Source organism: Schistocerca americana, chromosome X (assembly GCF_021461395.2).
Source record: "Schistocerca americana isolate TAMUIC-IGC-003095 chromosome X, iqSchAmer2.1, whole genome shotgun sequence".
NCBI lineage: Eukaryota > Metazoa > Arthropoda > Insecta > Orthoptera > Acrididae > Schistocerca > Schistocerca americana.
In genome coordinates this window covers 651,576,914-651,604,539 of record NC_060130.1, presented here as the reverse complement: position 1 = coordinate 651,604,539, position 27,626 = coordinate 651,576,914, and the positions used below count along the sequence as shown (strand labels likewise).

At 42.6% G+C, this 27,626-nt stretch overlaps 1 protein-coding gene across 4 annotated transcripts in view; it reads left to right on the top strand.

Annotated features, from left to right (window-relative positions):
• LOC124554818 (ATP-dependent helicase brm-like) overlaps positions 1–27,626 on the top strand; it is a 379,799-nt gene that overhangs the window by 99,756 nt on the left and 252,417 nt on the right. For all 4 annotated transcript variants that reach the window (XM_047128479.1, XM_047128480.1, XM_047128478.1 and 1 more), the window contains one exon: positions 19,967–20,273. In XM_047128479.1, coding sequence (XP_046984435.1) covers positions 19,967–20,273 — 307 coding nt within the window. The remainder of the gene's footprint in view (positions 1–19,966; positions 20,274–27,626) is intronic.

Here is a 27,626-nt window from a genome sequence, read left to right as displayed (position 1 = left end):
TCCCATGTGTGTTCTGTCGAGTTCATACCAGGTGAATTTGATAGCCGAGACATCAGTATGGGTTTACTGTCATGATCCTTCAACCACTGTAGCACTATTCTGGCCATGTAGCATGGACTATTATCCTGCTGGAAAATCCAATCACCATTTGGGAAGATGTTGAGCATGAAAGAATGCAGGTAGTCTGTAGTGATGTTCACATAATCCACATCTGTCATGGTGCCTTTGTTCACTACCACAGGTTGATTGTCCCCCATAGCACAATATTGCCCCCACAAGTCTGTGTTCATGGCAAAGTGCATTTTTTGAGCAGCCATTTGCCTTGATGATGGTGCTATCCATGCACAATCATTGGCATGGTGTAATGTGATTCATCCAACTAGCCTACAGTTTTCTATTGGTCCACCATCCATTCTGGACTGTCTTGTGCCCATTGCACTTGTAATTGATGATCTTATTGGGTCAACACAGTGACACACAGGGGGTCATGTTCTGTGGAGCCATGTGTTCAATAATGGCCACTGAACAGTGTGCTCAGAAACACTTGGCCTGCACCAGCAGCATTGTACTTCATTATCAGATCTGTCACAGATTGCTACCTAAACTGCTTGACATAGTGATCAAGCCTGTGAGCTCCACGTTTTGTGATGAAGCTTGAGCATTCAACACCTTATCGTCTATTCATTGTTTCAGCACCCCTCCCCCCGCCCCCCCCCCCCCTGCTCTCTCTCTCTCTCTCTCTCTCTCTCTCTCTCTCTCTCTGTCACACACACACACACACACACACACACACACACACACACTGAAATAAGCGTGTAGAGACTGAGGTGCTATGTTTTGGAAAGTGAACCTGTGGTATAGTTGGTGTCTCAGTGGAGGAACCTGACAGCTGCGAGAAGGAACCAAGAATTTCCTGAATGGCGACATGGGAGATAACGGTTGAATGGATGGATGCTGCAGTGAGGGCTCAGCCTCTGGACCCATATCCACGGAAACTGTCAACAGTGACCTGGAGTGGAAATTGAACCCTGTGGTTTAGGAATTTACAACGGTGGGCACTCCAACTCTGAGTGACCCACTGATGGTGTAGCAGGCAATAAGTGGAGGTGGAGTTGGTTGGTGTGCTGACTCTCCAAACCCCTTGGAATTTCCAGCCGTCATTAGGTGTTGCCCATGAGTGGCCATGACTGTAGCCAGCATCCATTAATATCTTGCTCCATATGAACGTGCCCATCATCCATCATATTTTATGTGGGGTTCCTCTGCTTCACCATTGGAGGATGTGTGAAAAGGCAGGCTAAACAGGTGATTAATGCCATTGGCATTGCAGAACTGTTCAAATGCCTTCACCAAGAATTTGGGGCCCATTGTCGGACACAAGGATGAGGGGAAGCACTCGAGTGTTGAGAATCTGGGTAAGTGCATTGAATCTGGCAGCTGTAGTGGTGGATGCCGTGCTAACCATATGTGGCATATGGGTAGCTGGAATAAGCACCCACAACAGTGAGCCACATAAAGCCTGGCAAAGTCCAGATGAATGCAGTCCCAGCGGTGATGGGAAGTGGGCCAGGGGGCTTAAGACTGAGACAGAGCAACCTGATGTGGGGCATGTGCAGAACAGCTGCAGTCATAGTCCAGTAGACTTGTTGCCTGCCTAGGGATTTCATCCACGACATAACCCAGTGTCCATGATAGAGGAGTACCAAGACACAAACATTGGGATGACAAAAAGGTGGGTATCTATCTGCATCCACATCGGACATAACATCAGAGACAACAGACAAACAATGAGAAAGGCAAGCCCAGACCCGATCTTCTAGATCAGTAGATTTGGAAAAATCAATGGGCCACCCATGTAGCACATAGTGCATGACACCGGAAGATAGGGTCACAGTGTGTGTCTGTGGCAATGTGAGTAGCAGTATTGGGAAACTCATCAAAAGTGGATTTTCAATCTATGTCAGTGTGGAAACAGGATATCTCCTGTTTTTCTAATGCCGGGTCTGGTCCTGAGGGTAGACGAGAGAGCGCATCCATGTTCATGTGTTGTTCAGTCATCTTGTACTTAATGGTGTAATTGTAAGAACTAAGGAGAAGAGCAGAATGCTGGAGCCTTTGAGCCGTCTACTCAAGAAGCTGAGAATGCGGCTCAAAGAGCACAACCAACGGTTTGTGGTCATTAATGAGGGTAAATTGAGTCCCAAGGAATTTCTTTACGTCAAAGATGATTGCCAAAGCCTCATTCTCAATCTATGAGTAATTTCTTTGAGCAGTTGTCAGTGTCTTCATCACATAAGTGATGGGTTGCTCAATACCATTGGGGAGGGGGGGGGGGGGGGAGCATTAGCAGCCAAAACAAGGATATGTGATGGAGAAATGGGTGTAAGGCAGGGTACCGAGTGTAACGTGCTTCAACTGGGTGAAGGCACGCTTGCAGGCAGCCGATCACTCTAAGTGAACACGCTTTTTCCACAACTGGTTGAGTGGGTGCATAATGTGAGCTGCTTACAGGAGGAACTTAGAATAATAATAATAAACTTTATCCAAAAAAGCATGCAGCTCCTACAGGTTTTGGGGATGTGGTAGAGTGTCAACAGCCACAACGTTCCAATCAGCGGGCTGAATCTTGTCTTCGTTGGGCAAGTGTCCAAAGTATTTGACTTGCTTCTGAAAAAAAAAAAAAAACTGGCATTTGTGAAGGCAGTACTTGAGCCATGCATCATGCAGCATAGTAAAGAGGGTGCAGAGGTTGCGTAGATGGTTTTAGCTTGTAGTGCTCAATACTATTAATTCATCTAGGTAATTGCTACAAGTTGGAATGGACATAGTTAACTGTTGCAGGTGTTTCCGGAAGATTGCTGGAGTGGAAGAGGTCCCAAAGGGCAAATGTTTGTATCTGTACAGGCCAAAGGGTGTATCAATGACCATAACGTGTTATGGTTCCTCATCCAGTGGGCTCTGTAAACAATCATTACCAAGGTCTATCGTTGAGGAAACCATTTGGTTTCTTAACCACTACCAGGGGTGTGGCCCAAACACTAGTTTTGACTGGTTTAATTACCCCAGCTACAGTGAAGGCGATTGAGTTTGAGCTCAACCGCCATCTGTAGGGAGACCAGTAGCAAATGTGCCGATCAGAAACAGGGCACTCTATCGGAACGTAGAGAAGTATGCACTTCAGAATTGGTGACACACCCCTGGCCAGGTTCAAACAGAGAGACAAGAAACTTACAAAGGTCAACAAGTTTGTAGAAGATAACCGTGTGCGACAACCTGAACTTTATCCATTATGGAGAACCCAAACAGGGAGAAGGCATCCAGGCCGAAAATAATGCCAGCTGAGTGACTATTTATAACAAACAGCATTATCAGTCATGTAACCTCCTTGTATGCTGCTAAGGTTGTGAATTGACCTCTGAGGGCAATTAAGCTGTCACCATATGCAACCAACTTGCAGGAGGACAGGGCCAACACTTGGTATCCCAGGCGAGCATATGTTGGGAGGTTCATCAGGGAAGAACATCCTAATGTGCAGTCATGAGATCAATAAACAACTTGGAGGTGGGAGGACGACCGTAGGGAACAATGGTCTGGAGTTCATGCACTATCCCTTGACACAAGTGTGGAGTGGGGTTAGATTGTCCCAATGTTTGACAGCAGACAGTTCAGAGATGCCCATCCTTTTCACAACGGATGCAGTGCAACTTGACTAATATCGGAGATAGTGCTGAAGTGAACTGAAACCATGAATCCTGCAGGGTTGTCCATAAATCCATAAGAGTACAAGGGGGTGGAGATCTCTTCTGAGCAACATGTTGCAAGGCATCCCAGATTTGCTCCTTAATGCTCATGTCTGCGGAGTTTGATGGCCAGCGAAAGTATTTAAACTCAGAAGAGTGTTCCTGGAGTCACTCTGTAGCAATTCTGGACATATGAGGTCTGGACATGCAGGGTCCATGTATTCTTGAGGTTGTCTCCATAGCCATACACGTCCATCTGCTCAGTGCAATTTGATATGAGACTCATCTGACCAGGCAGTGTGTTTCCAGTCATCAATAGTTGAGTGTCGGTCTTGACGGGCCCAGGCGAGGCGTAGAGCTATGAGTCGTACAGACATCAAGGGTACACGAGTGGGGCTTCAGCTCTGAAAGCCCTTATCAATGGTGTTTCATTGAATAGTTTGCACACTGACACTTGTTGAATGCCCAGCATTGAAACCTGCAGAAATTTGCGGAAGGGCTGAACTTCTGTCATGTTGAATGATTCTCTTCAGTGTTCATTGGTCCCGTTCTTGCAAGATCCTTTTCTGGCTGCAGCAATGTCGGAGATTTGATGTTTTGCCCGATTCCTGATGTTCACGGTACACTTGTGAAATGCTCATACTGGAAGATCGCCACTTCATCAATACCTCGGAGATGCTGTGTCCCATTGCTCGTGCGCCGATTATAACACCAAGTTCAAACTCACTCAAATCTTGATAACCTGCCATTGTAGCAGCAGTAACCAATCTAGCAACTGTGCAACACGTGTTGTCTTACATAAGCATTGCCAACTGCAGAGCTATATTCTGCCTGTTTACATATACTGTATTTGAATGCACATGCCTCTACCAGTTTCTTTGGTGCTTCAGTGTAGTTTGACAGCAACAAACACATCTCCTCGAATGTGAGTGCAACCATAGTAAGAAAAATGTCTCCGGGGAAGCCCAGGAAAGAAAGTGTGACAAGTGGAGAGCATTATCAAATGCCCACCTGTAAAGTGAGAAAGTGCTGCAAATGTGTGTCCCAATATTCTTAGGTGTCATAAAATGGTGGAAACATGGATGGGCAGGACTCCGCCTGGTAAGCAACAACAGCTCGAATGGGTTGTGAACTGTGCACCTGCAAGTGTTCTGAATTTCGTTATGTAACAAGTTGGTTTGCTGCTGCACCTGCTCTTGCTGTTGCAGTTGCGTCTGCAGGAGTTGCTGTTGCTGTTGCTGTTGCTGTTGCTGTTCCACGAGTTGCACGAGTACCACATCCATGAGGCACTATTAACCTTTTTTCTCATTGCCAAATACTGTAAACAAAATACGGCACGACCTGTGGCTAACTGGCACAGGGCATCGGTGGTGAGTTGCCAAAATCCACGAAAGACAACACAAGCAATGGACGAACAACCAGACAACATGCCAGACTGACAAATCTGTAATGTAAACCAAATCAAGAATCTAGATGTATCAGTATCTGGAACCAAGCAGTGCCGTGTACAAGGAATGGTACGAGAGGGCACTCAGAACATGACTGACGTCTGGGGCCCCTTGCTGCTAGCTTTATAGGATGGCGGTGAGTGCCAATAGGTGAGCGCATGGGCCATGGCCTGTGCCTAGAGCTGAAGCAGCTACAGCAGCGCTTGCAAATATTAGGAGTGCCGCCTAGTGGATGTTGTCTAGATCCGTGTGTTCTGGTGGAGACACACATATATAATGGAAGATAATGCCTTGCAGGCATACGGATTTTTCAGAGTGAAACCGGAAAGGACAGTTTGTTTGAATTCAAAAGGATTGTTCTGTCCTTTACATCTGCATCTAGATTTATATACTTCACAAGCCTCCATATGACGTGTGGTGTAGGGTACCTTGTACCACTACCAGTCATTTCCTTTCCTGTTCCAACTGCAGAAAGAGCAAGGGAAAAATGACTGTCTGTATGCCTCTTTACGAGGCCTGATATCTCTTTATCATATCCTTATGATCCTTACATGAAATGTACATTGGTGGCAGTAGAATTGTTTTGCAGTCAGCTTCTAATGCTGATTCTCTAAATTTTCTCAGCAGTGTTCCGCCTAGAGAACTTGTCTTCCCACCTTCAGTCGACCTGAGTATGAACCATGCATACTTGATCATTCCTCGAAAATCAGGTGCACTAAACTGGTGCTGAATTAAAGTACGCATTTTAATGGAATCTTCCTTCAAAGCAATTTCTCTACTAGTCTGTAGCATTTTGAATTTTTTCCATGAAAATTTTAACCTGCCTGTAAAAGTAAGCATCACAGGGATGGAAAATCTATACTGCCAGTGTGGTAGTCATGAACCTTAGCTACTGCACTACACTAGCTTGGTCAAAACTTGACTGATGTTGCCAGTATAGGACTACATATAAAACTTGAACACCAAGTTTCTTGGAAACTAGGACCCATTGCGTGAAAATCTGCTAGTCAGCTACTCAGGATAGGTCCCTTTACAACATATCTAACACTCATCAAAAGCGGTAATTAACAGGTCTGGTAGTCTCCATGGTAGACAAAGTATACAAAGAGTTCGCAAGGACTCACAGAAGAATACACTTTGACTACTCCCAGTCCATTCGAAAGTGCTACATTGCACCTGGAACCCATAGTTCTACAGCACTGTATTGGTACTGTGTGGATTTGATGGGCCTTCAAGAGCCCTAACTTTGAAATAGTGTATTTGAATGTTTTCCACTAAATTTAGCATCATTATTCACCACTCAAGCACCATGGCAGCTTTAGCTATGTGTAACAAAAAGTGGAAAATAATGAAGATATGTCAGCTGTGCTCCATCCATTAATTAGGACATCTGGCAAGCAGAAAAGTGGGTGATTGCGTCACTGTATGCACAATATTCACGCGTGGTACAACTGTATGCAAACCTGCTTTGTAATATTGTCCAATATTCTCAGATTAAATGCTTACCAGTAGTTGTGGACATTACTGCAGGAATGATTCTATGGAACTTTCAGAGGACAGAAGACAGGCCATGTTACACAAGAAATACGACAAGAACAGGACTTGGGTGTCCTAAATAAGGGAGGAAGACTTCACATGTTTCACAGCAGATCAGAAGCAACCAGTGATGTATATATCTGGTAGCAAGCAATAGGGCCATAGCAAATGGCTCATGTTTGTTGGCCTTACTTTAAGTGATTTTTGTTGCATTTACATAGAACTTAGATTATTGACTAAAAATAACATTGGCATTGAGAATGATTACAGATTAGATTTCAGTAGAACAGATTGAGAAAAGCTAAACAAATTCTGTAAGATTTTCCAATTTTCATCATATAGGCAACCATTGGAGAAAAAAATGTTCTTAATTATTGACTTAATCCATAAAGCACAATGGAGACGATATTCATCAAAAAATGACACTATTATTCCATGGACCCCAGAGTGTAAGAACATGCACAGCCAGCATGTTCTATCAATTCTCACTAACCAATAGAGATCAATAAATGTTTTCAGCAGTGCAAAGACTGTAAAAATAAGTATAAATCTACTGTATTTAATACAAAAAAGATTTGGTGGGAGTACTATCTAACCTATGGAGAGTATCATACAAACTCCTGACTGAGCATGTGAAGACCCTCATGGTGCTTTTGTTCTTCTCCATATTGCAGTCAGATACTGCAGAATGGCTCAGTATTGGAGACAGGTACAAAAACATCTGACAAACTCCTCCCTCACAACGATTGGTAAACGTGCCAGATGCACAGAACCCAGGACAAAATTAGAGCAAAATTACGTAGCATATTTCATTATTTTCTGTATATGCAAAGAAAATTGCACTGGCTGTGACCAAGTGCAACAAGGGAAAGGTCTGTGGTCTAGATGGTATCCACTTGGAAGAACTGTAATATCAAACACTACAAATTGTACTATATTTAACAAAAGTTTTAAGTGACTCAAAAAGGTCTGGGCAAGTTTCAGGAATTATGAATAATACCAGAATAGTAATTATGAAAAAAATTCCAAGGGCCATACAGGTCTTAAAACATGCAGAACAATTTGTCTACTCAGTGCAGGAACATCTCTTCTGTAGCTATCTTCCAGTGCACAGGAAGTTTCATGACATTAACCCAAGCCAGTTTTGCTTTGCATAAGGTAAGTCCATTGATAATGCTGCTAACCAAGCAGTGCACAAACTTGATAACGCCCCCAAGAAATATGTGCTTCCAGTTAATGATAAACATTAAAATAGATGTCATCTACTTTAGGTGGCCTGTGATATTGGTGCAATACCATAGACACTCTACAACAGTTTTTGTGACTGTTGAAGAGGCAGAATGGTATATGGGAAATCATAAAGAATCAGAGAATGTATTGGTTATTTCACAATATCAGAAAGCTATTAAGTGGTCTTTCTCAAACACTTCCAGGGAATTGGAAGCCACATTATGGGAAACCACCCATATCCAACATGTTTAGAGGATATGAAACTGAGTTGGAGAAGAATATACCACTGTGGACAGAAAGGGATATCCAAAATTAGAGCCCAAAAATGTGACATACATGACTGGAGTGATAAAATGTATTTATATGTAATGATATGACTACTCCTCTACTAGATTCTTCAAACTGGACGGAAACTGATAACAGTCTGAACAGTGTCTCTGGCATGTTACATACAGAATATGAGGAGACTTGTCTTAGAAAATGTGTGAATGAGGATGAAAGTGAAACAAGTGAAGTGCTAAATGAAAACAATGAACATGGTAATCCATCAAGTGCTATAGATCCTCAAAAACCTACAAAAATAATCGAGAATAATACAAAAACTGCATCTGTAAATAGACTAACATAGTTTGTAATTATTGTTGTTCTTTAAAATTCAGTCCCCCCAGGGGGCTCACCGCTCTTTGGTGAGTACATTCTTGACAACCACGGGGCCCTAGCCCTCGCAGCACTGCTTCTCTTTCTGTGCTGCTTGTCTCCTCTTCTCCTGTTCTTTTCCCCTCTTTTGGGGAGATATCTCATGTCTCCATGGGCTCTTGAAGCTCATTTGCGTTGGTTTGCTTGTAGGAATATTCTCTCTTGTACTGCTCCTTCCCTGCACTGTTCCTTCCCTACGCTGTTCCTTCCCTGCACTGTTCCTTCCCTGCACTGTTCCTCCCCTGCGCTGTTCCTCCCCTGCGCTGTTCCTCCCCTGCGCTGCTCCTCCCCTGCGCTGCTCCTCTCCTCCCCTGCGCTGCTCCTCTCCTCCCCTGCGCTGCTCCTCTCCTCCCCTGCGCTGCTCCTCTCCTCCCCTGCGCTGCTCCTCTCCTCCCCTGCGCTGCTCCTCTCCTCCCCTGCGCTGCTCCTCTCCTCCCCTGCGCTGCTCCTTCCTTGCGCTGCTCCTTCCCTGTGCTGCTCCTTCCCTGCGCTGCTCCTTCCCTGTACCACTTTTTCCTCATCTTGCTCTTTCCCTGTTTATCTCTTTCCCTGTTTATCTCTTACCCTGTTTAGCTCTTTCTGTGTTTAGCTCTTTCTCTGTTTAGCTCTTTCCCCATTTAGTTCTTTCCCTGTTCCACTCTTTCCTTGTTTTACTCTTTCCTTGTTTTACTCTTTCCTTGTTTTACTCTTTCCTTGTTGTGCTCTTTCCTTGTTGTGCTCTTTCCTTGTTGTGCTCTTTCCTTGTTTTGCGCTTTCCTTGTTGTGCTCTTTCCTTGTTGTGCTCTTTCCTTGTTGTGCTCTTTCCTTGTTGTGCTCTTTCCTTGTTGTGCTCTTTCCTTGTTGTGCTCTTTCCTTGTTGTGCTCTTTCCCTATTTTGCCCTTTCCCTGTTTTGATCTCTTTTTCCTCTGCTGCGGCATTTGAGGCCATTCTTTCTTTCCCCCTTTCCTTCTTATCTTTTCTTCTTCTCCCTGTGTGTGCCTGACGGCCACCCACATGTTTGACGCATAGCAGGAGACTGGGTTACAGATAATTCCCAGCTCCGGGTTGGCATTTAGGGCCTGCACATACCCCTGATACAGGCCAGGCCCAGGGAGCGGTGATTGCCTGAGCTGTTACGTTCCTCCTCTGCCAAATGCTCCCTCTGTCTGTCATTCGGGAGTTGTGACGCAAGGTGAGGAGAATCATGTAAGGCGGGGGGGGCTCCCCTTTGCAGGCCCCCTGGCATGAAGGAGTGCGTCATCAGAGATGCTGGCAATTGTGCGGGGACTACTTCCCAGTGACGGACTTTTCTTCTTTTTCTCCGAATGTTCCCATAAAAGAAAGTGGAATGAGGCTCCTGCCTCAATGTCTCTGCCTGTTGTGCCTCAATATCTAGTAGTCTCACGTATAGACGAAAACCACTCTTTTGCTACTATTAACCCCTTTGTTATACAGAAAGGCATGGATGGCATCGCTGGCCCTGTGAAGTCATGCTCTCACCTCCGCAGTGGTACCTTGCTTTTGGAAATTGATAGTGCTCTCCCGGCCTAGAAACTACTCAAGGCCCAAATCCTCCACGAATATCCTATAAAAGTGGAGGCTCACAGGACACTTAACTCGTCCAGTGGTGTTATCTACACCCGGCTGTTGGATGGTTTGACAGAGTACGAAATAACTAATTATCTATTGGATCATGGCGTTACTGCTGTTCATTGAGTTATGAAGAAGGAAACTGCCAATTTGGTGCCCACTCGCACATTGTCCCTGACTTTCGTTCGGTTAACGCTTCCTACCAAGATAAAGGCAGGCTATGAAGTCATCTCTGTGTGCCCTTATATTCCCAATCAATTGCAGTGTTATAAGTGCCACCAGTTCAATCATACCAGCACGTCATGTAAAAATGCAGCCAAATGTGTCACTTGTAGCAGGGATGCACACGAGGGCGCCTGTCCACCTCCTTCCCCACACTGCGTTGTCATGGAGAGTATGCTGCTGCTTCTCGTTCTTGTCCCGTCTATCAAGACAAGCGGGCTGTTCAGGAGATAAGAGTGAAGGAGAAGGTACCTTTTCCTGTTGCCCGGAAACTGTTGGCGAGCCGTAAACCGACTGTCCCTTCATCTGGAAGCTACAGCACCGTCTTAGCCTCTACCCGTCCCACGCAAGACATAGCTACGCAAACTTGTGACTTACAGTTCAGTTCAATGGTGGCAAAGTTGCCTCGCCTTCATGCTGACACTCCGTCTCCCACTTCCCGGGCTGTAGATTCTGCTACCCGTTATTCGCCCTCACCGGCGAAGACTGTCGCAACGCAGCCAGAGAACCGTTAATTCAAAAAGGATTATTCCCGGGAAGATTTCTTGCATACCTCGAGTTCGCAGCTGTCTGGCTCTCCTGCCAAAAGCCAAAACAATCATCCAAAGGCAAACAGTCTTCCCCCTCTCCGACTTGACGGCCCTCTTCGACTCGTCGGTCCTTTTCAACTGACTGACACCGGGGAAGCTCCGTTGATCCTGCTGAGTTGATGGACGCAGATTCTCCACCTATGGATTCCAGTCGCCATCCCCCCTCGATGGGTTGCCCTAAGCAGCCGTCGAGGTGAGTGTTTCTTCTTCATTCTCTGGTGTTCCTAAATTTTATGGCCCTTGTACAATGGAATATCCATGGCCTTCGATCTAACAGGGTAGACCTCCAGCTGCTCCTTTGATCGCAATGTCCGCTTGTAGTCTGTCTCCAACAAAACCAAGCTACATCCTCAAGACCATTTTGCTCTTTCCAATTTTACTTCGCTACGGATGGTCCTTCCCCTTACGGCAGGGATTCATGCTCATGGTGGGGTCATACTGCTTCTACGAGATGATGTTTGTCATTGTCCTATCCTCTTGCACACCCACAAGCAAGCAGTTGCTGCCCGTGTTTTCCTTCCTGAATTTTCCTTTTCCCTCTGCACCATTTATATCCCTTCATCTTCTGCTGTCACTAGAGCGGACCTGATGCAGTTTGTTGCTCAGCTTCCTCCACCCTTTCTGCTTCTCGGTGACACCAGTGCCCATCATCCTCTTTGGGACTCGCCTGTTGCCTGCCCGAGAGGTTTTCTTTTGGCGGATCTCCTTAATCTTGTGTACCTGAACACCGGCGAAGCCATGTTTCTCTCCGATTCCATGCACACTTATTCCCACTCAGACCTCTCGGTCTGTTCTACCCAGCTCACTTGATATCTCGAGTGGTGTGCTCTTTCCGACGGTGGACTGTGGAGTGCGGCAATGCGATTCGTGTCTGTCGACGTGCGCTTTCTGTCTTTCACCATCATCCTACATTAACGAACTGCATCCGCTACAAGCAGCTATGTGCGCAGTGCCGTCGCAGTATTATGGAAAGTAAGAAAGCATGCTGGGTTTCCTTCACCAGCTCACTCAACAGATTTACTCCGTCCTCTCTCGTTTGGGGTGGCCTGCGCTGGCTTTCCAGGACTACCGCCCACTCCCCGATTCCTGGTCTGACTGTGGCAGGAAACATCATAGTCGACCTTGTCGATCTTTCCAATGCTTTGGGTCGGTACTTTGCGGAGGTTTCAAGCTCCACCCACTACCATCCGACCTTCCTTCCTCGGTAACAGGTGGAGGAGGCTTGTGCAATCTCTTTTCTCTCTTTCAATTGAGAAGTTTCCCTTATCAGCAGCTTTTGTAAGGTAATGGGACACATGATCGATGGTCGATTAGTGTGGTGGCTGGAGTCACACCATCTTCTCACTAATGTTCAGTGTGGGTTCCGAAAGCACCGCTCAGCGGTTGATCATCTCGTCACCCTGTCGAAGTTCATCATGAATAATTTTCTTCAGAAGTGACAAACAGTGGCCATTTTCTTTGATTTGGAGAAAGCTTTTTTTACCTGTTGGCAGACAGGCATTCTATGTACTACGTACACATAGGGCCTTCGTGGTCGCCTTCCCACTTTCATCCGAGAATTTTTAACAGACTGAGTTTTCCAAGTACTTGTGGGTTCCTCCTGATCCCACACCTTTTCACAGGAGAATGGGGTTCCTCAGGGCTCCGTGCTGAGTGTCATCCTCTTCGCCATAGCCATCAACCCAATTATGGACTGCCTTCCAGCTGGCATTTCCGGCTCTGTTTTTGTTGACGACTTTACTATTTATTACAGCTCCCAGCAGATGTCTCTCCTGCAATGGTGTCTTCAGCATTGTCTGGACTGTCTCTATTCATGGAGTGTCACAAATGGTTTCCGCTTTTCTGCTACCAAATCCGTTTGCGTCAACTTATGATGGTACAAAGCATTTCTTCCACCGTCCTTGCGACTGGGCCAAAATGCTCTCCCGTTCGTGGGTTCTTAGGGCTTACGTTCAATAGGAAACTCAGTTGGTCTCCCCACATGTCTTACCTGGCTGCACGCTGCACCCGGTACCTAAATGTCCTTCGTGTATTGAGTGGTACCTCTTAGGGATCTGACCGGACTGTCCTCCTCCGCCTCTATCGATCTCTTGTGTGCTCCAAGTTGGATTATGGATGCATTGTCTACTCCTCTGCACAGCCATCTTACTTACACCGCCTAAATACAATACACCATTTGGGGATCCGTCTTGCCACTGGTGCCTTCCGTACTAGCCCTTTTGAGAGTCTCTATGCAGAAGCCGGTGTATTACCACTGTCATACTGGCACGACACCCTACTCAGTAGGTATGCGTGTTGGCTTTCTTCCATGCCAGGCCACCCAACCTTTGACCCTTTTTTTGATGATATCCTTCACCCCCAGTATGAGATGTACGTTTCTTCTCTGTGGTCTCCCGGCGTCCGCTTTCGTCACCTGCTTCAGCAGCTGCTGTTCACACTTCCTGACACTTTCCGAATGGGGGAGAGCCCTTCACCACCTAGGCTTCAGACACAGGTTTGTGTTCGTTTTGACCTCAGCTGGTTCCCGAAGGATTCGACTCCCAAGCTGACCTATTGCTGCAAATTTCTCGAACTTCGCTCACAACTTGCCGATAGCATATTTTTGTACACTGATGGTTCCAAGTCCACCCACAGTGTTGGCTGTGCTTTTGTCGTCGGGGCTGATAAGTTTCAATTCTGGCTTCCCAACCAGTGCACAATTTTTACAGCAGAGCTTTTTGCCCTGTATCAGGCTGTTCACTACGTCCGGAGGCACCAGCTCACTCGCTGTGTGATCTGCTCTGACTCCCTCAGTGCCCTTCAGAGTCCAGATGTTCCCTCGCAAGATATTTGTACTTTTCTCTCTCGGCGTATCACATCACTTTGGCATGACCATTGGTGCTCCCCTCATGGGAATAAACTCAGAGAACTCTCCCAACAGCCTGGTCGACTTCCTCCCGGCTGTCTCACCCTGAGGAAGTAATGTTAGCTCGGTTGTGAATAGGACACTGCTGCTTTAGTCACCGCCACTCGTTGAGTGGCGACCCTATATCCCGTTGTCCTTTCTGTAGCCGGCCATTGACAGTCAGACATTTCCTGATCCTCTGCCACTATTTTAGCTACTTACGTCTCAGGGTCAGGCTGCCACCTGCTTTGCCAGACATTTTAGCGGGTGACGTGTGAGCTGTGGCTCGCGTTTTAAGTTTTTTAAAAAGCAGTAATATGACAAAAGAGATTTGATTTCTATCTGGTGACTCCAGTGTCTTGTCAGCGTCTTGTAGATACTCTTCCATAACGTCTTGATGTTTTAGATTTGTTTTTTTTCCTTCCTTTTTGTATTGGACCTCGCAATGGTTTTTTACCCTCGCAGACCCAGCATACTATGGTTCTATTCTGGGTGCGACCATAGATGTTTTGCGCCCTAAAACCCCATACCAAAAAAAATAAATAAAAAATAAATAAATAAATAAATTAAAATAAAATAAAATTCAGTGTAGTAATGTGTGTCTGTTACAGTGTTCATAATACAGACATGCTCAGAAAAACCAGTACTGAGCTACATATCGCACTGCTGGAAAAAAATCGCAACACCAAAAAATATTTAATATAGAATAATGAAATTTCGAGTACACATTTGTCTAGATAACATATTTAAGTGATTAACATTGCAGATGACAGGTTAATGTAAGCATGGAACATACCATTGCAAATGTGAAATGCTGGTACAGTAATACCTGGTGTAGCAGCTAGAATGTCGCATGCAATGTGTGTGCATTTTGTTGCACAGGTGCTAGATGTCAGTATGTGGGATGGGGTTCCATTCCTGTTGCACATGATCGGTCAATACAGGGATAGTTAATGATATTAGTGGGTGATGCTAGAGTTGTCATCAAATGATGTCTCATATGTGCTCAATTGAGACAGGGCTGGTGATCGAGCAGGCCAAGGCAACATGTTGGATTACAACAGTGGTATGTGGTCGAGTGTTACTCTGTTGGAAACCACCCCCTGTAATGCTGTTCATGAATGGCAGCACACCAAGTCGAATCGGCAGATTGCTGAACAAATTTGCAGTCATGTTGTGTGGGATAACCCTGAAAGTGCTCCTGCTGTCATTCGAAATCACATCCCAGACCATAACTCCAGGTGTAGGTCCAGTGAGTCTAGAACTTAGGTAGGTTGGTTGCAGGCCCACAACTGGCCTCATCTTAACCAACACACAGCCATCACTGGCACTGTGGGCGAACCAGCTTTCATCAGAAAACACAAAGCCCTGTTCCTACCTTCCAATGAGCTCTTGCTTGATGCTACTGAAGTCGCAAATGGTGGTGGTCTGGGGTCAGTGGAATGCACACTACAGGGCATCTGGCTTGGAGCTGTCCTTGAAGAAACCAATTTGTAAGAATTCATTGTGCTGTTGTGGTGTCAACTGCTGCTCAGATTGCTGCTGCAGATGCAGTGCGATCCATCAGAGCGTACGCCAAATACAATGGTCTTCCCTCTCAGTAATGCCACATAGCTGTCTAGAACACAGTCGTCTTGCGACTTTACATTCTTGTGACCACTGCTGCCAGCAGTCGTGTACAGTGGCTGCATTCCTGCCGTCTTTCTGCAGCATCACAGCAAGAACATCTAGTTCCTAGTAGTCCTATTACACGACCTTGTTCAAATTCCATGAAGAGTTGATAAAGGCGTTTTTGTCACCTTAAAGGCAACAGTTGTGACTATTACAGCTTGTGTTTGAAGCAAATCTGATTTGCATCCTTATAGTGGTGCTACTAGCACCACTCTTACGTGGCTGATGCAAAATTTGAATAGGCATCATCTTTCAGGTGTAAAAAGACACCTACTAACTTATGTTGCACAACTCCTTCTTGGTGTTGCAGAGTTTTTTTTTTTTAAGAATGTGATATAAAAAACTGATCCTGGTCCGAGTCCAAATGAGTACTATTAAGTTATAGGAAATTGCCTGGGCATGGAAGACTCAATGTCTTTTCTGAGACTGATACCTACTGAAGGATAGAGGGCGAGGAAGATAACTTATATTTCCTCTACTCCTGTTAGTACTATCATAATTTCTTCTCAGAATCATTACAACAGGATTATTGTTGTTGTTGTTATTTCTTTCTTTTCTCAGACGTTATGTCTGGTCAAAAATGGAAAGTGACGCGGACCTTGATCAAGCGTGACTTCCTTTTAACTTTACGGTATATGTTACATTGCATTTAGGAACTTTCGGGTAATTGAACAAGTGTCAATAATTACAGATTTATGTAGTTGTATATATAAGTTTGGATTTAGCTGTATTGCATTGATGTACTGGTGGATATTGTGTGGTATGACTCCTGTAGTTGATAGTATAATTGGTATAATGTCAACTTTATCCTGATGCCACATGTCCTTGACTTCCTCAGCCAGTTGGATGTATTTTTCAATTTTTTCTCCTGTTTTCTTTTGTATATTTGTTGTTTTGGGTGTGGATATTTCGATTAGTTGTGTTAATTTCTTCTTTTTATTGGCGAGTATGATGTCAGGTTTGTTATGTGGTGTTGTTTTATCTGTTATAATGGTTCTGTTCCAGTATAATTTGTATTCATCGTTCTCCAGTACATTTTGTGGTGCATACTTGTATGTGGGAACATGTTGTTTTATAAGTTTATGTTGTAAGGCAAGCTGTTGATGTATTATTTTTGCTACATTGTCATGTCTTCTGGAGTATTCTGTATTTGCTAGTATTGTACATCCGCTTGTGATGTGATCTACTGTTTCTATTTGTTGTTTGCAAAGTCTGCATTTATCTGTTGTGGTATTGGGATCTTTAATAATATGCTTGCTGTAATATCTGGTGTTTATTGTTTGATCCTGTATTGCAATCATGAATCCTTCCGTCTCACTGTATATGTTGCCTTTTCTTAGCCATGTGTGGGATGCGTCTTGATCGATGTGTGGCTGTGTTAGATGATACGGGTGCTTGCCATGTAGTGTTTTCTTTTTCCAATTTACTTTCTTCGTATCTGTTGATGTTATGTGATCTAAAGGGTTGTAGAAGTGGTTATGAAATTGCAGTGGTGTAGCCGATGTATTTATATGAGTGATTGCTTTGTGTATTTTGCTAGTTTTTGCTCGTTCTATAAAGAATTTTCTTAAATTGTCTACCTGTCCATAATGTAGGTTTCTTATGTCGATAAATCCCCTTCCTCCTTCCTTTCTGCTTAATGTGAATCTTTCAGTTGCTGAATGTATGTGATGTGTTCTATATTTGTGGCATTGTGATTGTGTAAGTGTATTGAGTGCTTCTAGGTCTGTGTTACTCCATTTCACTACTCCAAATGAGTAGGTCAATATTGGTATAGCATAAGTATTTATAGCTTTTGTCTTGTTTCTTGCTGTCAATTCTGTTTTCAGTATTTTTGTTAGTCTTTGTCTACATTTTTCTTTTAGTTCTTCTTTAATATTTGTATTATCTATTCCTATTTTTTGTCTGTATCCTAGATATTTATAGGCATCTGTTTTTTCCATCGCTTCTATGCAGTCGCTGTGGTTATCCAATATGTAATCTTCTTGTTTAGTGTGTTTTCCCTTGACTATGCTATTTTTCTTACATTTGTCTTTTCCAAAAGCCATATTTATATCATTGCTGAATACTTCTGTTATCTTTAGTAATTGGTTGAGTTGTGATTTGTTGCTGCCAGTAGTTTTAGATCATCCATGTACAGCAGATGTGTGATTTTGTGTGGGTATGTTCCAGTAATATTGTATCGATAATTTACATTATTTAGCATTTTGGATAGTGGGTTCAGAGCAAGGCAGAACCATAAAGGACTTAATGAGTCTCCTTGGTATATTCCACGCTTAATCTGTATTGGCTGCGATGTGATATTATTTGAATTTGTTTGGATATTAAGTGTGGTTTTCCAATTTTTCATTACTATGTTTAGGAACTGTATCAATTTAGGATCTACTTTGTATATTTCCAATATTTGTAGTAACCATGAGTGGGGTACACTATCAAAAGCTTTTTGGTAATCAATGTATGCATAGTGTAGCGACCTTTGTTTAGTTTTAGCTTGATATGTCACCTCTGCATCTATTATCAGTTGCTCTTTACATCCTCGTGCTCCTTTGCAACAGCCTTTTTGTTCTTCATTTATAATTCTGTTCTGTGTTGTATGTGTCATTAATTTCTGTGTAATGACTGAAGTTAATATTTTGTATATTGTTGGTAGGCATGTTATGGGGCGATATTTAGCTGGGTTTGCTGTGTCTGCTTGATCTTTAGGTTTCAGATAAGTTATTCCATGTGTAAGTGTGTCAGGGAATGTGTATGGGTCTGCAATGTAACTGTTAAATAATTTAGTTAGATGTGAATGTGTTGAGGTGAACTTCTTTAGCCAGAAATTTGCTATTTTATCTTTTCCAGGGGCTTTTCAATTGTGAGTAGAATTAATTGCTTGGGTGACTATTATTATTATTATTATTATTATTGGATATAATCTCCATCTGTTACACAAAACACTGTTTTTGCATACAACTCAAGTATGTTTCAGCACCTCTGTGCCATCATTGGTCCATCATATGAAAAATCTGTTTTGCATAACAGGCAGCCCTTACATCCAATAATTTTAACTGTAAACATGGCAATTGCAAGAGCACCCAATTCAAATGATGTGCCTCATTATCATCATCGTCATCGTCACCGTCGTTGTTGTTGTCATATTTAGTTGCTTAGGTGGACCACATCTCCAAAATGATGTGGTGGTTGTGGTGATACAAAACATAAAAATGATGAACAGTCACATTCTTCCTCCTACTCCAGGATAGTGTAGAAGTTACAAAGTTCTCAATGTCATTATCTATATATATTAAATTCAGTTTCATTTTAAAATTTCAAAGTTTTTGTTGTAAATGCATTACAAACTATTTAGAGGATTTGATATGAGAACTATACTGTATGGTGTGATTACGTAGGCTTTCCCGGCATAATAAGTCTTGAAAGTCTCTTCGGGTTTGCTGCCGGATCCTAAAATCAACTTGACTCGATATTTCGGCGATCCAACTGTCCGTGTTTCGGAAGGCAGAAACCGTGATGGGCAGCGCATGCGCCGTGTACTGAACGGTGGCCTATATAGGACGTCGATTTGCAACCTGGCGTCAGTTCTCAGCGGGACTCATCAGCAGAAGCAGCGTTTTCCTGAAGGTGGCGGACAGTTGGATCACCAAAATATCGAGTCAAGTTGATTTTAGGATCCGGCAGCAAACCCGAAGAGACTTTCAAGTCTATACTGTATGGTGTTAAATAGCGATATATTAGATTGTCCTTTGCAACACTACCGCCACCCCCGAAACCTACCCATGCCATCATCCCCCTTGTAAGCTGTGTGAGTTAAAAGTTTGCTCTTTGCTTTCTGAGTTAAAGAAAATTTTGATTCACTAAAAATTCTGCAAAAATCACACATGAGCTTTGTGTTAAAACCGCTGTGCTTTTATTTTTTATGCTTATCAAACATTCTCTTGTTAATTAAAGATTTTGGCATGACTACTACAGGTAGCATGATGCATCATATCTGCCACGAATAAGTGAATTGAACTGAAGTAGTATACTTATATAAAGACTACACATGGTAAAAATTAAAACCCTTTAAAAATAAGAACTGCACATAACCATATGTGATACAGCTGAGTTCAGACCAAGGTAAATATGCTAATTTCAAAATGTATGGTTTTGGAACTGTGTCACCAAAATACCATTGTCAAACATAGACAAGCAGTTGCATTTCCATGTTGCCACACTACAGATGATGGTAGGTGGAAAAAGCAATACACTTCTCAGTGGCTAGATGCTTGTGTGTGTGTGTGTGTGTGTGTGTGTGTGTGTGTGTGTGTGTGTGTGAGTTCTCTTCCCTGTTTGATAGTCCATTACAATTGTGTAATTGATGTTAATTCTTTATTTTATAGCAACGTGTATTGGAAGCTGGATGTAGACAGTGGAGGCATGGCAAGTCCTTCTCCTCAGCCATCTCCAATGCCCCCACCTCAGACACCTTCACCTATGGGTCCTCCCCAGCAATCTCCTTCCCCTATGCCATCTCCATCAGGTATGGCTCCTCCTCAAGCCCCTTCGCCAATGGGCCCTCCACAGCACCACTCCCATAGTCCAACAGGCTACAGTCAAGGACCTCCACCTGGAATTATGCATATGAATGGCCCTTCTGCAATGCAGCAGGGTACTCAGACATTCCAACAGCATACCATGGTTCCACAGGTACGTTTTTTGCTGAACTTACTGTGTTCATTCTGGAAACAATTGTTGTGTGTTTGTATGTTGTGCTCTGCAGCTAAGTCAAAAAACTAAAAAATAAACACTGTTATTGGCTGCAATGGTAATTGAAATAATGTGAGAGTATTATTCTCAAGACTCACCAAAAAGGCACTGTGCTATGAAGAAGTCGGGCATTAAAATTTGAAACCCAGACATATTATATCATGATGAGATGCAAACTTTGTAAACCTATTAGATCTTTTGCATGTCTTCTTCATCTATAGATTTTCCATTTTTTTCATATGAGGGTAAGTGTATATCAATTTACCTTGTTGTGTTGAAGATAAGGAAAGAGGTCACCTGTATCATCTGTCTGTTTTGCTTGTTGTGTACGTTGTGATCTAATTTTTTGATATCAGAGCCATAAATGGAGACGTAGCCTCGTCAATGTTGGTAGCTAAACTGATGCCCAGTATGCTTAGTGTGTCATGCAGTCAATAATGAAATTTTGTATTAGACTTATGTGACTCACAATGAAATCTATAATTTGCTCTTTTACCTAAGCACTTAGCAATATTTATCCACTGTGGTAGTTATAACAAAAGGGCGTTGGCTTCAAAAAGAAAAAGAAAGCAAATTTAATACAGAATCAAGACAGGCTGTGAAAATACAGTAATGTGATAAAAACTGAAATAAGCATATTGGGAACAAATTTTTGCATACCTTAGAAAACGAAAGGGACACAGTAGAAGTTAATCAACAATTGCTGTACATAGAAGTGATGGAAATATGCTATAATAGTACTGTTTGAATCCCAGAAAACACTGCCCATAACTTTTTCAATAAATTAATCAACTTGATGTCTTTTGGTACATGGTATGTGGCCACCAACTTCCACCTACTACTTTGACTGCCATGTCATTTCTAGCATGAAGCTCTAGATCCATCTGACATTCATGTTATCAATTTAGCACGCAAAATCTGTTGATCCAGACATTGCTGAGGAATTCGTTTTTGTGTTTGCTTCTGTCTACATCTACATACATACTCCACAAGCCACCGTACGGTGTGTGGCGGAGCGGAGGGTATCCTGTACCACTACTAGTCATTTTCTTTCCTTCTCCACCCACAGATAGAGCCAGGGAAAAATGACTGTCTATAAGAACCCTAATTTCTCGTATCATATCTTCATGGTCCTATGCAAAATGTACGTTAGCAGCAGTAGGATCGTTGTGCAATCAACTTCTTTCCAACAGTGTTCAACTAATGTGGCAGCCACCTGTTGCAAAGCTTTCACAAAGTTAATGCATCCCTTACTGTCTGCCACACTCTTCCACCTGATATATTTATGGTTCAGCTGATTAGTACACTGTCAGTTGCTAAGTACCATAGTGTGCCCTTCACTAACTTTGGATGAATGATGGTTAATGGTAGAAGTTTCAAAACAAAGAATTTTATTTGAAGAAAGTTGTATTTACTGACCACAAAGAACTACTGATTAAATAAACTTTTATTTGCTACCAGTTATGATTGAAACTATAATCGGGCAATTTGTACTGTAACAGAGAAGACACATGAGATGCAGTTGATCATCGAAGAATCTGTGCAACAATGAGTAGAGAACGTAGTAGTACTATTTTGTTAGTATGAAAACTTTCTATTATGTTACTTTGTACTCTGTGTTTCTTTTCTGTGGCACCGAATGGAGTTCTATAATTTTATTTCTATTGAAACCACAATAAGAGTGATATCATGATAGGCTGCTGTAAATAATTTTTTGTGACTATGATGAAATTGAGTTCTGACATTTTCATGAGCATGTTCACCACATATCCATGCATTGATGATCATTTCAATGAAGACTGTTAGTGAATAAAGGTTTATTTTATCAGCAGTTCTTGCTGGTTCATAAATAAGGCTTTCTTTAAATATTTACAAGCTGTGGGCCACCACTAGACAAAAAATAAAGAATTTTGTGATGGCATGGTATTTCAGTTTAGAAAATTTGAATAACGCACACAGCACTACTAATTTAAGGAGCTGTATACACAAGACTACATAACTAAACAAGTATGAAATTATTCAAAAATTTACCAAAATAACAAAAACAAAACTTCACTGATATCAGTGCAACCTTTGTGTCACTTGCTCATATTTATGTTGTCTAATAGAAAAATTTTCCAACAGCAGGTAGTTCAAGACACAAAGGAATTAAAGACATTAGCTGTCAGTGTGCATTGATTTATATCAATGCATCAGCATGCTCAAATAATGTAAAGAAAGTAGAACTGATAAATGCACCAATTCCAATAGAAGGTAATTGTGGGGGATTTTAATGCAAAAGTAGGGGAAAAAACTAGAGGACATTTCATAAGTGGGGAAACTTTGTGTGTGTTACTAGAGATAACAGAGGATACACATTAGTAGATTGTACCAAAAAGAACACGTTTTCCATAACACACATTTCCAAAAGAAAAAAATGGGCTTGGAAAAGGCCTAATGGGGCTCTATTTGAGAATGAGGAGGTAACAATATTAAATTAACAAACAAGTCCAGCATATTAGAAAATAAAAAAAAACACATTGATGAAAGAGGCAGCTATTTAATAAATTTAATAATGTAAAATGCAGAATACATTGCAGATATGAAGTGAGCAAAAGGAAAGAGAATGGAACAAAGCAAGTATTAAAGAAAAGGCAAGAGTTTGAAGTAAATGATAACAGAAATGTGGTAGAAAATGTTGAATTAAGCAAATCTGTTTGGAAGTTTGTTCAGTAGGATATGAGAAAGTATAGCGAAAATTAAATAAGAAATGCAACTGAAAACAGAGTACAATGAAAATGAAACAAAAACTTACTCTGGACATTTCATCAGTCAGGATGCTTGGCAAAGGTGCCTGGAAGTGATTAAGGATGGAGAAAATGTAATACAGAAGAAACTACAAAATTATTTACAGAATGTTTGTGAAAGAAGACAGTTCCACAAAACTGGAACATGGCTGTAATTGTTCTGCTGTACAAAAAAGGAGAGTGATGAACCTCAAACTATAAACTTATCAGCCTGCTTTCTATAATGTGCAAGATGGTTATTAAATAACACCCAGTCCATAGGAAAAATTGATTTAGTCAAGAAAAGTAACAGGCTGGCTTAAAAAATTGGTAGAAAACAATAGTTCATTAGCAAGTTGTGAATGAAGTTATGGAACAGAGCAATGAGTATGTATTACTATTTTGGATGTGATTCATAGATTTTGAAAAAGCTTTTGACTTTATTTCTACAAAATTTGTACTGTCAGCCCTTCAAAACAAAAACATTGGTTCAGCTGGTGGTGGTGTATTAGAGAATAATACAGGGATGTGCTGAAAAGTAGTACCTCTTAATTATTTATGTGAAAACTCTTAAAGCTTTTTAAATAAAACAAATATTATTAACATTTTACATCTTTATCCTTCATGCATACATATTTGCAGCCTTTTGCCACTAAAGGGCTCCGAATTGTGGCATGTAACATGTCGGTGCATGACAAACAGCATAGTTTAATCAAGTTTTGAATTCAAAGATTTCCTCCACACATGGAGCACCCTTTCCTTCAGCATGCAGGAACACATCTGTGTCACCAGGCTAGAACTGGACAAAATTGCACAAACTCTCCTCATGTGCCACCTGCATCTTTCATTCAGTCTCGTGTCATGCACAAAGGAGTAGGTGATTGGAAACACCTTCACAACCAGTGAACTCTGCAGCAGAAACCTATTGTGAAACAATGCAACAAGTTCCACCACCTTCTTGGGGCTTGCCTACAGAATGTCAACACTAGTGATTCGAAGACTATCATGAATTTGACCAGAAAGGAACTGGACTATGTGACAGCTTCTGTGCTACCTAAACATGAGATGGTCAGCAGCATTGAGCAAGCCAGCTGTGTGCTCCCCTCTGATACCACTAAAGTGCTGCGATATCTGCAAAAATCTGATGCCTCGGGTTCACTGTCATTTATCATCCTCCAAACAGTCCCGACTTGGCCCAACCTGATTTTCATCTGTTTCTAAAACTTAAAGAACATCTTCCAGGAGATCACTCTGATATTGATGAAGCGGTGCAAGCAGAGGTGAGGCTGTGGCTCCATCAATAAAGACAGACAGTCTACAGTGACAGTATCTACAAATTGGACCCTCTTTGGGAGAAATGGATTCATCATCAGGGTGATTATGTTGAGAAATAATTATGTAGACATGAAGAATAAAGATTTAGAATGTTGCTAATGGTGGTTTTATTTAAAAAGCGGTAAGAATTTTCACGTAAATATTTCAGAGGCATTACTTTTTAGCATGTCCTTCTGCATTTATGTCAGGAACACACTGATGCCAAAGCAGCAGCTGAGGTAGTGGGCGGAACAGACAGGCAGCTCAGACTGCCCACCAATCTGGACACCCTCCTCCTCCCCTCCCCTCTCCCTCCTTCCAGGCTGCACAATCTTTTCTGAAGGCATGTGATTGGTGCACTCATTGGGTCCCAGGTGGAGGAGTATGTGGTCCAAATGCTATAAAGGAAAGAACTGGACATGAGCCTGACACTTTGCCTGAAGGTGATGAGTAGGATACTCATTGATACTTTGTGCCCATCAAATGCCCTGACTTGGCTGATAACTCGAGAAGAGTTCATTAATGAAATTTGCCAACAAAATTTGCATTCCCATATAGCACACCTCCATGGTGAGGAAATCCAGTTCAGATTAAAGATTCTGCAAAAGCTACAATGCAAGAAGGTTAGTCTGTTCAGCTAACTGGCTCTCTTACAGGGTATGGGAATAAGGTGGTGATGCTGCACTTCACTTTCATATGACATCACATCAACATGACAAGGCCAGAATACATTCCACAGCATGCTATTTCAGCCCTAATGCAGGAACACATCTGTGTCACCAGGCTAGAACTGGACAAAATTGCACAAACTCTCCTCATGTGCCACCTGCATCTTTCATTCAGTCTCGTGTCATGCACAAGGGAGTAGGTGATTGGAAACACCTTCACAACCAGTGAACTCTGCAGCAGAAACCTATTGTGAAACAATGCAACAAGTTCCACCACCTTCTTGGGGCTTGCCTACAGAATGTCAACACTAGTGATTCGAAGACTATCATGAATTTGACCAGAAAGGAACTGGACTATGTGACAGCTTCTGTGCTACCTAAACATGAGATGGTCAGCAGCATTGAGCAAGCCAGCTGTGTGCTCCCCTCTGATACCACTAAAGAATTGAGAATGGAGACTTGTGTGGTCCTTGACATAGCCAAAATTCTGAAGAATAACATCTCACCGGCAGAATGCACTGCTATATGTGTCTTCCGTGAGGACAATAACACAGTCATCATAGCAGCTGACAAAGGCAATGTGACAGTGCTGTTACAGTCAGATGATTATTGGAAGATGATTCAGATACTACTACAGGATCCAGCATGTGGGAAAGTGAAGAAGGATCCTACACCAGCTGTGACACAGAACATCATCACACTCCACAACAATGTGGGTCCGAACAAGGAAATGGTCAGAATGCTGTACCTGTAAGCACCAGTACCATCATAGCTTTTTGGTCTCCTTGATACAGAATTCTACTATGCCTGATAGTGAGCACAGTAAATTTGCCAATGTATGGCATAGTCAGTACCTGGCACAGCTACTAAAGCCTCTTGTGGCCCTTTGTCCACACAGTGCCACAAACTTGACAAAGTTTGTGAAATTTCTTCAAGAAAGTTATCTGGATGAGGGTGAACTTGAATGTCCTGTCTCTCTTCACAAGGGTACCACTAAAGATTCTGCTGTATTATTGGAGAATCACTTTGACAGTCACATGGCGAAACTGTTTTGAGATGCACTCACCAACACCTACTTTCATCATGGCAGAAAGTGCTGCAAACAGATAAATGGAGTCATCATGGGATCCCCATCTAGTGCCAGGCATCACTAACGTGTATACGGAATACTTCCGCATGGCTCAACCAAAGGCAGTCTACAGGTTTTTGCGTGACACATTTGTAACTTGTACACATGGTGAAGAAAACCTACAAGAATTCCTCTGCCACATTAACAGCATACACATTATCAGGGTCATTGTGAAGGTAGAAGAAAACCGATGCCAACTGTTCCTCGACATTCTGATAAAAAAGAACCCTGATCATACACAGAGATATTCAGTCTGCAGGAACAAGATGTACAGAGACCTGTAGCTAAACTCCAATAGTTGCTACTATCCAGTGCAACATAAACCTGTGCTCACCATCCTGGTACACAGAGCCCGAGCCATATTGACAGGGAAAATCTGCCTAGTGAGTTGCACTATCTGCATGAAATATTTCACAAGAATGGCTACTCAGAGATATGTACAAAGTGAGCTTTCCGGCTGAGGAAGGAGAAGAAGAAAGAAAACAATTCAGAAGAAAACACCAACCTCCTCTCGTTCCTTCTATATGCAGGACCTTCCACAACCACGATGCCATGGTAATGGAGTAGCACATAATAAAAACAGTTTTCTGGTCAGTGGTTAAAATCAAGAATATACTTGGGTTAGTCAAACACCAACTAGGGCTATGGGCACCTGGCATCAGTTACAAGTGTGGCAAGCAGTACATAGGCAAGGCACAGTGATGCATTGTGCAGTGTCTATTTGAGGAGTGTTTACATCAGCTAGATAGACAAGTCTGCAGTAGCAGAACACAACATCAGTGAAAGAAACATGTTTGTTTTGGAACAGTCAAAGGTGCTTTGTCATACCAATGGCTTCTAGCATTCTGTCATCAAAGGTGCTGTGGAAATAAGAGCACATGATGAACTTCTCAACTGGGACAGCAGCTTCCAGCTTAGCTCTGCGTGGGATGTGGTATCAGCAAAAATACGTCAGGAACACTCTGACATGAAAGAGGCGAAGACAGTGAGTGAAATAGACATGCAGAACCAGCACTTGAAGACACCCATACCCAACCCCTCTCCATCCTGCTGGGGGGGGGGGGGGGGGGGGGGAGGATGATACCACCAGTAGTGACATTCTCTTCTTGAGGCATGTGTTTGCCCCATCTATTTGGCACTTGACAGAGGAATGTGCAGTCCAGTGGCTATAAAGGAACAAGCTGGACATGAAATCGACACTTTCCTCAAAGATGACCAGTAGGAAACATTGCGAAACGACTCAGCTGATAACCCAAAATGATATCATCGTTGAAATTTTTCAAAAAAGCCTACATTCCAAGATATACATCCGTTCTACAGCTTTCGTTAGCCTTTGTTATTATAGTGGGAAATTCAGAAATGAAAGAGAAGTCAGGTAAGGAGATTACATATCACGAAAATTAATCTCAGCAGCCGT